Here is a 12081-nt window from a genome sequence, read left to right on the forward strand (position 1 = left end):
CCCGCAGACCATCACTGGGTGGAAGAGGTGGGTCCGTTCCACATCTTACCTCCTCATTGGTAATTTTTCACTTATCAATAAAAACAAGCTGGTGTTGATGCTTCCTTGCGTGTTACTTGATTGTGCTTTAATCCTTAGCAGGGTTTAGTCTCTGCAGCCAAATAGTGACCCATACCAGCCCTCTGTGAGGGGCTGGGGGCGCAGGGGGAGGCAGGACCCCTCCTCCATTTCCAGGCTGACCATATCTCCCCCCTCGCACGCTTCATGAAGCCCCCAGAGCACCACAGCCCTCCCTGGGATGTTTTCCCATTTCCACCGCCCTCCCTGACCTCACAGCCCCACTGAAGCCCGTCCCTGTCCCCCCACCCCATGGGTGGGTGCCATTGCCCCCCGCGCTGGGCTGGCACAGCCCGTGGGGAGGGGACAGCAGGGCACAGCAGGATGCCACAACCCCTCCAGGACAGTGACACATGGGTAGGGACCACTGTCACTGCAGGGACATTGCAGGGCCAAGAAAACCCATGATACGATCAGCCCTCACGGACACAGTTTTATTTACAGCAGAAGAGACCCTGGTGGCACCGCGCTGGGGACACGTTCCTGCAGGAAAAGGCCCTTGTTGGCAGCTGAGGCAAAACATCCTCGAACAAAGCAAGACTGTCACTGCAATGTCCCACCGCAGGGACGGGGGATGGAGCAGAAGCCAATTCTCCTGTGGCAAGTCTGCTCTGGGGGCTGAGTCCTCAAAAATATCATCGCTCGCCCCGTGCACCCACCCCAGCATGAGCAGAGCACCTGCTTTGTTCCTGCAGCACTAGGATGGTTTTTGGCAATGGTTTATGTCAGAGAGGTCCCAGCGGGGTGTCAGGGTTCGGCCGCCTCTTTCGGGGGGCCCTGCTCGGCCCCAAGCCCCCCATTGCTGTCCTGGCCCCCCTGCCCTGCCCAGCACTCCCGCAGCTCCTGGTACAGCTCCTGGTGCTCGTCCTTCCAGCGCGTGAACTTCTCCGAGGTGAGCGCGGCGTCGCTCAGCAGCTGCTCCAGAGCCTGCAGCTCCTCCAGCTTCGCCTGCCCAGAGCAACTGCGTGTTTTGGGGTGGCTGCCCATGAGCAGGAGGGTTTGGGGGCAGTCAGGAGGGTTTGGGGGCGGTCAGGAGGGTTTGGGGGCGGTCAGGAGGATTTGAGGGGCTGTCAGGGGCCTCCCACCTTGAGCGTGCTCTGCAGGGCCCGCACCGTGTGCACCTTCTCGTTGATGTGGGGGTTCTTGTTGCGGCGGATGAAGGACTTGCGGCACTGCTCCTGCGTCAGGAACCGCTGCTGCCCCATGAGGGACACCCCTCCCTGCTTCAGGCACCGCATCAGGCACTCGAGATCCTCCCCCGCGGAGTCTGCGGGAGGAGAGAAGGCACCGTAGCGGGGGGGCAGCCCCCAAAACCTCATGGGGCTGTTCGTGCCCTGAGTGCATCCTGACATACTACATGGTTCACACTTAAATACATCCCACATTACCATCCCAGCACAGACACATACAAAAGGGTGGCCTTAACTTTGATTGAAGGGTGCACACAGGGTGACAGATGCCACCCCCTGGTACCTACCCATGGGTGAGCAGGGCCGGGGGCTGCCCTGGGGGCTGCTGGCTGCACTGCCCGGCTCCCCAGCTGCAAACAGCTGGGCTTTCTCTGGGGCATTTGGCGGCCTCTTCCTCGGCTGCGGGAGACAGGAGACATGAGACAAGACAAGGATCCTCCATCCCCTCCCCGTGATGTCCCCTAAGGCCACTCACCGAGTCGCATCCGTGCCTGGGGAGGTCATCATCAGGGTCCTCAGCTTCTGTCTCGCTGTAGCAGTCTGGAGGTGTTTAAAAGACATTTAGATGAGGTTCTATGGGATGTGGTTTAGTGCCAGAGTTAGGTTGGATTCGATGATCTTAAGGGTCTCTTCCAACCAAAATGATTCTATGATTCTATTCTGGAGGTCACGGGGGGAAGACAGTGGGAGCAGGGGGAGCAGGAATCCCTGGGCTGCCCCTCAAATCCTCCCTAGGGCTGAGCGTCACCCCAGCTCTCCTCTGCATCACCCCAGCCTTCCTCTGCATCACCCCAGCCCTCCTCTGCATCACCCCAGCCTTCCTCTGCATCACCCCAGCCCTCCTCTGCATCACCCCAGCCCTCCTCTGCATCATCCCAACTCTTCATCACCCAGCCCTCCTCTTCATCACCCAGCCCCCTCTCAGGCGGCATTTCTCACATTTCCCCCAAATCACAAGCCAAGTTCCCTGTGGCTCCCCACAGGGTCCCCGTCTCTCGCAGGGGAACTGACCCCGTCTCCCACCCCGGGAAGGACCCGTTACCTTCCTCCCTGTCTGGGACGGACTGGTGGGCCAGCGTGTACTTCATTTTGGCTGTCACCAGGTGACTGACCCACCTGGGGAAAGAAAGGATGGACAGACAGACAGAGGGTCATGGCCGGCTCGGTGTGGTGGGACTGTCACCAGCTGGCGTGTCACTCACATGCTCAAATCCGCCAGCGTCTCTGCGGCGAAGACGAAGGGCTTGTACCTCTGATGGGAGAGCTGGAACACGCTGCAGGAGGACAAGTGAGCGGCTGCCCCTGCTGCTGCGGTTACGGCCCTGAGCCCCCAAACAGCCCCCCCATCCCCACCCAGCTTTTCCGTGCCCATTGGAGATGCTCCCATCCGCAGCCTTGTCCCAGTAACACCAGTAGCGCAACGCACATCTTGCTCAGAGCGTGGGCTCCTGTATTGCAAGACTGTCAGTCCTACCAGCCCCATGGGGTCCCCACCAGCCCCATGGGGACCCCATCAGCCCTGTGGGCATCCCGCCAGCATGGGGACATGCAGGTGGCACCCAACAGCACCCATCAGCACATCCATCAGCCAGGAGGTCCATGGAGGGACAGACCCTACTCACTATTTCTTCTTCTGCTCCCTCGTGCTCTCCAGGTCGTAGGTGGCCACGTTGATGAGTCCCACAGCCTTCTCATCCTACCAGGGAGACAGTTGTGTCTGTCACCCGCCCTGGCAAAGCCCGGGGGCGAGGACACCCCATGTCCCCACTCACGTTGGGGTGGTTGTACCAGTAGAGCGTGTGGCTCTTCAGCACGAACCAGCAGCGCTTCCACTTCTGGGCCATGAAGCCCACGTGGTCCTTCTTCTTGAGGAGCCAGCCATCGCAGTCCACCCGGCCCAGGTCCCGGCACGAGACCCGCCGGCGGCTCAGCCGCGTCGCCACTCCTGCGGCATTTTGGGGGGGAATCATGAGCAGGGAAGGGGGAGCCGGGGGAGAGCCCATGGAGCCCCGTTCACCCTAACGCGCTCCTGCTCACCTTTTGATCTGCGTCCCCTCTGGGGGCTGCCCTGGATGGGGACACAGGGACAAGTGGTTAGGGACGATGTGGGGGGGCGAGGGCAGTGCAGAATTAGCTGAGTCCCCCCAGCAGCACCCCCAGCCCCAACTCACCCCATAGCAGTGAGCTTGGAGGGGAACCCACCCCACAGATGGACATTTTACCTCCCAGCTCACACAGGGCATGAAGTCCCACATGTCCCCGCTTAGTGTCCACACAGGGACCCCCCCGAGGCTCATTGCTCCTCGGCCCCCAGCTCTCACCTCCCCAGTGAGCTCGCTGGGCTCTGCGCCCCCGGCCCCCGCGGTGGGGGCTGCCGTGGGGCTGAGCTCTGCGGTGCAGGGTCCGGCGGCAGCAAGGGCGCCCGGGGAGGATGGGGTGCCCGGGCGGGTGCTCGGGGAGGATGGGGTGTCCAGTGGGTTGCTCAGGGAGGTTGGGGTGTCCGGGGGGGTGCCCAGCGAAGCGCCGCCCTCCCACGTTGCCTCCTCTTCCTCCCCACCTGCAAACAGCGAGCGGGGCTGCAGCCTCCTGTTTTGGGGGGAGAAACCGCTGCGTCCCCGGACACCCCCTCGGGTCCCCTCCTACCGCAGCCGGGCAGCGCCGGCAGCTGCCCCACGTCCGCCCCACGCAGCCTCGGGTCCCGCTCGTCCTCTCCCTCCTCTTCCTCTGTTGCAGGGTCTGGCACAGAGTCCGGCCCCGAGTCCAAGTCGGCGGCAGCGCTGGAGGAAAAAGGAATCGCTGAGCCCAAAATCCCCTCGACCACCGCGGAGATCCCACAATGGAGCTCCAGCCGACCCGCACTCGCTCGGGGCAGCCGCGGTTCTCCCTTGCCGAGGACGAGCGGGGCCGGAGGTGACAGCGGTGGCTCAGCACCGGCTCCACCGGCCGCCGTGCTCCCCACCGCCGGCTCCAAACGCCTTTCCATTCCGGGAGAGGAGAAGGGTCATGTCTAAATATAGTTTCAACCCCATTAAGACGTTACCAAGTGAATGAATTACAAACACAACCACTTTTTTTTTGTTCCTTAACGCTACTGGCGGCTTCCCAGGCTGCTCGCAGGCAGCGGCCACGCTGCTGGCACCTTCCCCCCCAAAATAGTGCGGAAGGGGCCTTGGGTGTACCCAAACACCCCCGCAATGGGGGTGTTGGGGTGTCAGGGTTTGGGGCTCACCTGGAGCTCAGGGACACGGGGCTGCCCGGGCACTCGCTGCTCCTGGCACCAGGGGAATCCGCAGCATCCGAAAATGCTCCGGGGAGCTGTGGATGGAGCGTCAGGACCAGTCGCACCCCCGCCAAGGTCCCCCAGAGCTTTGGGGACCAACACCCGGCTCCGAGCATCCCCGCCTGGTTCCCAGCACGGTACTGGGGCTGGACTGGGAGCACTGGGATCGCTCACCTGCTGCCTGGGCGAGGGGGGCGAGTCGGGCAGGTCGAGGGGGATCTTCTTCAGCACCAGCGTCACCTCACCCGCCTTCTCCAGCAGCTTCTTCTCCAGGTTGTCGTGTGTCCAGCCCACCTGCCCACACACCCTGGTGACCCGTGGGACACAGCCCCAGCCCCACGGCTGCCCCACGGCCACCCAGCCCCATGCACCCTCCCAGCCCCATGGCTCCCAAGTCCCCAAAACCCTCCCTGGCTGCAGCTCCGCTGTCCCAAACATCCCCCCTGGTCACAGACCCCACAGATGTCCCTGGCCATGGTTCCTGTGTCCTGCACATGTCCCCAGCTGCAGCTCCCATGTCCCCCACATCCTCCTCTGTAGCAGCTCCCCTATCTCCCCAAGCCCCCAGCAACAGCTCCTGTGTCCCTCAAACCCCCAGCAATGGCTCCTGTGTCCCCCAAACCCGCAGCAACGGCTCCTGTGTCCCCCAAACCCCCAGCAACAGCTCTTGTGTCCCCCCGCCACGGCTCCTGCATTCTGCAGGTCACAGTTTCCCCATCTCCCCAAATCCCCCCATCTGCAGGCCCCATGTCCCCCCAAATCCACCCAGCTGCAGGTCCTGTGCCCCCACAAATGCTCCCAGGTACAGGTCCTGTGTTCACCCAGATTATCCCCCCTACAGCCCCTGTGTTCCCCCAACCCCCCCAGCCCTGCAGTTCCCCGTCCATGACCTCACCGCCAAAACCAGCACCCCCTTTGAGCCCCCATCCCCCCCAACTCACCACAACCTGCTCGTTGACCTGCACGATCTCATCTCCGGGCAGGATGCGGCCCCCGTGGGCAGCCAGAGCCTGGGGCAGAGACAGGGGGAGCAGGGTGCTGAGGCGCTCACCCCCCCAACTAACCCGCACTCAGGAGCTCTCCCGCCTGGGGACAGCTGGGGGTTTAACCATTAACCAGAGCCTGACCTTGCACAGCACCGGCCGGAGCGGCTGGTGGATGGGGGTGCAGGGGGGGCTCCCGCCGTGGCACGGGCTGTGCTCACTCATGAGATGAGCTGCACGGTCTCCGCTGCAGGCAGCCCCCCCAGCTCTGGGTCAGGGGGGCAATTAGGGCCCTAAGGGGCTCGCGGGGTCTGGCTGGGCTGCAGCTGGGATGGGGGGTGTTCCCCAGGGCAGGCGCTAAAAGGGGGTGACTGGGGACAGGGTGGCACGGGGGGTGTGACACACTGTCCCCCACTCACCTCCGAGGGGGTGGCAGACACAAAGTGCAGGCGGGAGCTGGTGAAGGTGATCGCGAGGCCCTGGGGGGACGGGGGGGAGGTGTGAGTGGGCACAGGGGGTGGCCAAGGGTCCCGGTGCAGTGGGGGACACAGGGGACTCACCAGCGGGGCAGTGGGGAGCAGCGGGGGGCTCCCCAGGGGGTCAGTGGGCAGCGTTGGGGTGTCAGGGGATGTTGGGGGGCTCCCCCACAGGCTGGGGGGCAGCGTTGGGGTGTCAGGGGACATGGGGGGGCTGTTCCGGCGGCCGGGGGGCAGCAGCAGCCCCACGCGCTGCAGCACAGCCCTGCGGTCCAGCAGTGCGGGGGGGCTGCAGCCCACGATGTTCTCGCAGATGCCCACGATGTGCTGGCACTGTGGGTGATGGGGGGCTCAGGGGGGGCCCTGGCAGCACCAGACCCCCCCACACCTGCCACCCCCTCCTCACCCAGCACTTACAATCTGCAGGATCCGGCTGTCCCTCTCAACCACAGGACAGTCCTGCGGGGACAAGACAGGGGGTTAAGCGGGACAGGACGGACTCAGCCCCTCTCCATCCCAACTGGGGGGGGCCCATGGGGAACCCCGCTGTAACACATCCCCTCACCCCAGTTCTCCACTCCGCTCCATCAGGCAGAGTTCTGGGGGACAGGAGAGCGGCCGCTGGCTCCCCCCGACACCGTGCCCATCACCATGGCCTCGGGGCAGCGTGCCCCCCCGAGAACCCACCTCCTGCAGCGTCTCTGCCAGCTGGGCACAGAGAACAACGATGTCCCTACTGGCTGAAAAGTCATTCAGGGTGGAGAACAGGTACCTGGGGGGGCAGAGAGCTCAGCCCCAGGAGCGGGGGCACCCAGCACCCATGGGTGCCCTCACTTCCCCCCCAGACCTGTTGAGCCAGGAGAAGAGCCCCTTGGCAGCCTCCAGCAGGTCAACGATGTGGGCCAGGAGGGTGAGGGGGGGTTGCTGGGGGGCAGCCCCCCCCGGTGCCCCCCGCAGCACCAGGCTCTGGGTGCCCTGCGCCAGCTCCCGCAGCCGCTCCGTCAGTGTCCGCAGGCTGGTGCTCGCCAGCCCTGTGTCCTGGGGGGGACAGGGACGCTGGGGGATGGGAGGGCAGCGGGGGGCTGTGGGGTGACCCCTTGTCCCCACCTTCACCCAGCCCAGAGGTGCCCCAAATCCCACCTCTACCCAGCTCAGGGCATCCCCACGTCCCCATCTTCACCCAGCCCAATGTGCCCCCACATCCCGTCCATTCAAGGTGCCACCATGTCCGCCACCTACACCCAGTGCAGGGTGTCCCCATGTCCCCCCTTCCACCCAGCCCAGGGTGCCCTCACATCCCCCCCTCCAGCCAAAGGTTCCCCCATGTCCTCCCCTTCCACCCAGTCCAGAGTTCCCCCAAATCCCACTTCTACCCAGCTCCAGGTGCCCCCATGTCCCCCCTTCCACCCAGCCCAGGGTGCCCCCACATCCTGCCCTCCAGCCAAAGGTTCCCCCATGTGCCCCTCTCCACCCAGCCCAGCCTGTCCCCGTGTCCCCCCCGTCCACCCACACCAGGGTGCCAATGTGTCCCCACCTTCACCCCGCCCAGGGTGCCCCCATATCCTCCATGTCCCCCCTACCCCAGGGTGCCCCCACACCCACCCCGCAGCACCCGTGGGTGCCGTGTCTCACCAGCTCTCGCAGCAGCTCCACGGCCTCCAGCAGCAGCTCCTGGTGGCCCAGCTGCCGCACGCCCAGCGCCTCCAGCGCCCCCGCCGACAGCGCCAGCAGCTGGGGCCCCCCCAGCCCCCAGGCCTCGAAGGGGTACCCCTGCACCGCCGCGTCCAGCCCTGCGCACACCCTGCCCTAGCGCCAGCACCCCCGCTGGTGTCCCCGCTGTCCCCTGGCCGGTGACCCCAGTGCGGTGACACCCGCTGCCGTGGGTGCTCTCTCTGTGCAATGAGCTTGTCCGGTCTCAACCCAACCCATGGAGCAGCCAGACCCCTCCCCACCCCACAGATCCAGGAACCAACCCCCCCCAGGGACAAGGGGCAAGGGACAGGAAAGCGCTGCCACCCCACAGCCACCCGTGTGTCCCCAAAGCAGGGACAAGCCCCCCACCCCATGGCCAGCAGTGGGGTGTCCGGGGGGGCAGGCAGAGGACGGGGGTCTCACCTCGGAGCCAGGCGGCCGCCCGCGCGGGGCCCCAGGTGCCCACGGGCTCCATGGCGGCCGAGGCGGAACCGGCGGCGGGAGCGGCCGCTCACCTGCGCCAGGGCCGGGCCCATTGGCGCACCCGCGCGCCGCTCACCGGGGCTCCGGCGCCGTCCGCCCAGCGCGGCCCGGCACGGCCCAGCACGGCGCACCCAGTGAGTCACGGGCCGGACGGTGACACACGGCTGCTGCCGAAACCCCCCGGGGACACAACACGAGTCCCCCCTGCCTCAGTTTCCCCTCAGCGGCGGGATGAGCTGTCCCCCCAATGACTGTGTGAGCGAGGGCTGAGCCCAACAGAACTCATGACACTGGTGGGTGTCCCCCCGGTGCACTGTGAGCAACAGGTTTGTCCCCATAGACCCTGCGAGAGCCTCTGCTCAGCCCCTTCCACACAGGGTGTCCCCATGTCCCCCCTTCCACCCAGCCCAGGGTGCCCCCACATCCTGCCCTCCAGCCAAAGGTTCCCCCATGTCCCCCTCTCCACCCAGCCCAGCGTGTCCCCACGTCCCCCCCGTCCACCCACACCAAGGTGCCAATGTGTCCCCACCTTCACCCCGCCCAGGGTGCCCCCATATCCTCCTCCTCTAGCCCAAGGTGCCCCCATGTCCCCCCCCCACTTTGGGGGGGTCGCACCCCCCCAGCACAATTCTCAGCCCCTCCTTTGCAGGTGGGGAAACTGAGGCAGGGGCAGCCCACATCCAGGTCTGCAGAGGGGGTGCCCCCGCCAAGCCCAGCTCTCCCGCTCCCCAAATGTGCCCTGGGCTGGCCCTGGCCCCCCCGCCAGCTCCTCACCACCCGCCCCCCCCGCCCCAGCGTGTGCGCTCGGGGGAGCAGCGGGCGCTGATCGGGGCTGACAGCCGCTCGCCGGGTACGTGCCGCCCTCTCCGAGGGGCCGCGGGGACGGCAGGCGGGTGACGGGCACAGACATCCCTCGCGGTGACCGGGACGGGGGTCCCGGGGTTGGGGGGGGGCTCAGCCCCGCTGCTGCAGCTGCCCCCCAGGGCCTGATCCTGCCGCTCCCCGCCGCGCCATGATCATCCGCCCCAAACGCTTGACGCCCGGGTATTTCCGTCTGCTCCAGGTAAGGGGGCAGCGGGGTTGGGGGGATTCCCTGGGGACCCCCAGGACCTGTCTGTGCTGCCCCCCAGCCCTGCTGGCCGGGGGGTTTGCACCCAGCTCCGGGCTGTCAGCGAGGGTGCTGCGATGGAGCCCCGGAAGTGCTGCATGGGGCACCCCAAAAGCACCCCTGCACACCCTGGGGGGGTCACAGAGCTGCCCCCATCACCCTTCCACCCGCACTGGGGATGTTCAGGGCACGGCCTCAGCTCCCCGGTCCCTGTCCCGGGGGTTTGGGGCCTCAGCGCTCTCCTCTCGCCTCTCCCCGCAGATGCAGCTGGCAGCGGGGCAGGGGGCCGAGCCGGGGGGGCGGCTGCTGACCCCCCTGGCGCTGCTGCTGGCGGCCGCCGGGCTCTGCCTCTCCATCTACAGCGCCCGCAGGATGGCCGGCCCCGCCAAGGCCCCCCCGCAGCCCTGAGGAAGGGACTGGAGGGCTGTGGGGACGGTCCCCAAGGGTCGCCGGGGTCCCCCCTCCACCCGCTGCCACCCCTGAGCGGAGCTGCCGGACGCGGATCCTTTCCGGCTCATCTGCGCCACATCCAGCCCTTCCCCTCCCTCCATGGCGGGGCAGCACGATGCCCCTGGGGCTGGGGGACACACGCCCTGTCCCCACCAAATTTTGGGAACCAGTTCAATGACTGGGAGCTGCCGGCTGAGCTCCTGACCCGGCTACCGCGAGACACCAGGATCCAGCCACAGGACCACAACGGACAGACGGATGGTGGAGCCGGGTGCTGCGTCCATCTCTATCTCCCCAATAAGCAGAAGGGTCTGGGGGGCCCCTTGCACCCCACTGGCGGCCACGCACCCCCCATCCCTGCAGTGACCGCAGCCAGCCCAGCCCCATGGAAAGGAGGTCAGCGCCGAGCGCCGTTAGGTAACATGGGGAGGGGGGGCGATGGGGACACGAGGCCGGTGACGTGTCCCCTGGGCACGTGCACCCCCGGGGATGGGGTCTGCAACCCTCCCGCCCCCCTCGCACCCACCCAACCCGACAGAGCTGCCTTTAGTGAGACAGTAACAGATTTAGTCAGCTCCGTCGCCCCAGGCCGGGGGGATGGACACAAATCCAGGCAGGCTGTATGGAAATAAACCCTTTCCTGCCAAGCACAGCCGTGTTGTCGTGCCGCCTTTCTGCTGCTCCAGCCCCGCGCCCCGTCCCCGGGGTTTTGCTGCCATCACCGAGACCACTCTGCAGGAATTCGCAGCAGCGGGTGGTGCCATCGCCACACAATGTCCGGCAGGGTCACCGGTGGGACCACAGCAGCATCGCGCTGGTGGACGTGAGGGGAGGAGGCTGATCACACCACACACGCAGCGCCAGCCCTCTAAGAACGTGAAGTCGCTCACCAGCATTGAGTTGTAGGGGACAGGAGCCTAAAAGTGTCCCTGCCCGGGGGGACACCAGCGCTCCCTCCTCAAGGCCCAAAGAGGCAGAGTCAGCACCCCAATGAGCTGCTCGCTACAGACCCCAGTGCTTGATCAAGTGTCCCTTCAAGCACATATTCCCCCCAAAAAGCAGCCCCGTATCTGCAACCAGTAGCCTGGGAAGCCTCTGCCAGGAGAGGAAAGCAGAGCGAGCTTTATCCCCCTGCCCGGGCAGGAGCAGGGGGACACGGCTGCTCCTCTGGGCTGTAATACTTCCCTTTGCGGGATCGGGATGGACACAACACCGCGACGTCACCCTCCAGCCAGGGCCACACTCAGAGAGCTCCCAGCACCGCCAGCCTGGTGGTTGACATATTTTAATGGGTGGCTCACCAGGGTCAACCCCTGGCCCACAGAGAGAAGCCTAAAACGGCTCTAAAAGCAGAGACAGTCACGGCGGCACTTGGGGAAGCAGCGGCTTGTCCCTTCCCCGAAAAGAAGGACACATAGCGAGGGCACTCAGGGCTTCTTGGCTCCTTCTCCTCATTAGTGCTCCAGTGACAAGGGGGAGCATGTTTGCTCGCTGGGGCATGTTCTTCTCACAACGCTGAGGACAAAGATGCTTTCAGGGAGCCGCCCGGGCGCTCAGTCCACGCTCAGCTGGAGGCCTCCATGGCCACGACTTCATCGAGTGGCTGCGTCTGCACCTCCACCTTCTTGGGGGGGATGTAGGAGCCCATCCCGGCGGCGCGTTCGGCCTCCTCCTGCGTGTACGGGGCCTCCCGCAGCTGCTTCAGCCTGCGGGGAGGGCAGAGAGGAGGGATGAAGCTTCCGCCCCAGCTCCCCAGAACAACATCGGCCCATGACTGACACCACCACCCGCTCGCTGGGGGCCGGGGGCCGCAGCCTGCTCCAGGGACCCCCGCTCAGCACCCCCTTACCTCTTCTTGTGCACCTTGGACCTGAAATGCTCCTTCATGCTGGTCAGGTCCACAAAGTAGCGCCTGGGGGGGAACAGAAGCCGGGGGTCAGGGGGTTCTGACACAGGAGCAGGGCTGGGGAGAGCCCTCCCGAGGGGCCAGGGTCCCCCAAGCCCCCAGGGCCGGTCCCCCACGGGCCACGGTCCCCCGTGAAACCAGAACAAGCCCCCCCAAGGGCCAGGGTCCCCCCCAGCACCACGGTAAGATTGCCCGCAGGGTCAGAGCCGCCCACCCAGGGACCCCCAGCGACCAGGACAACCCCCTCCCAGGGCCAGGGACCCCAACACCCGGGCACCCCCTCCCCAGGGGCCAGGGACCCCCAGCAGCAAGGTGAGCCCCCAAGGGTTACAGCCCTTTCTCCGCAGGCGCCCCGTGTCCAGGACCCTCCGGAGCCCCCACCCCTGCTCTGGGACC

At 66.1% G+C, this 12081-nt stretch overlaps 2 protein-coding genes across 2 annotated transcripts in view; both read right to left on the bottom strand.

Annotated features, from left to right (window-relative positions):
* Positions 1-537: 537 nt before the first annotated feature.
* CNKSR1 (connector enhancer of kinase suppressor of Ras 1) lies at positions 538-8213 on the bottom strand (the record flags this gene model as incomplete). The annotated part of the gene is made up of 21 exons (XM_082071570.1): positions 538-1065; positions 1203-1384; positions 1595-1706; positions 1783-1847; positions 2350-2423; positions 2510-2581; positions 2930-3003; positions 3080-3252; positions 3345-3375; positions 3629-3864; positions 3951-4084; positions 4537-4622; positions 4762-4881; positions 5529-5597; positions 5990-6049; positions 6131-6379; positions 6464-6505; positions 6734-6818; positions 6894-7084; positions 7679-7836; positions 8162-8213. 21 exons carry the CDS (start codon positions 8211-8213, stop codon positions 865-867), a joined length of 2466 nt encoding a protein of 821 aa, XP_081927696.1. The 3' UTR covers positions 538-864.
* Positions 8214-11047: 2834 nt separating this feature from the next.
* The window catches only part of ZNF593 (zinc finger protein 593), a 1566-nt gene continuing 532 nt past the window's right edge, over positions 11048-12081 (bottom strand). The window contains exons 2-3 of the mRNA XM_082071687.1: positions 11629-11691; positions 11048-11485 (exon numbers count right to left, since the gene is read on the bottom strand). Of these exons, the coding sequence (XP_081927813.1) occupies positions 11344-11485; positions 11629-11691 (205 nt within the window). The 3' untranslated portion in view covers positions 11048-11343. The remainder of the gene's footprint in view (positions 11486-11628; positions 11692-12081) is intronic.

The sequence above is a fragment of the Streptopelia decaocto genome (genome assembly GCF_964273445.1).
Source record: "Streptopelia decaocto genome assembly, chromosome: 23".
NCBI lineage: Eukaryota > Metazoa > Chordata > Aves > Columbiformes > Columbidae > Streptopelia > Streptopelia decaocto.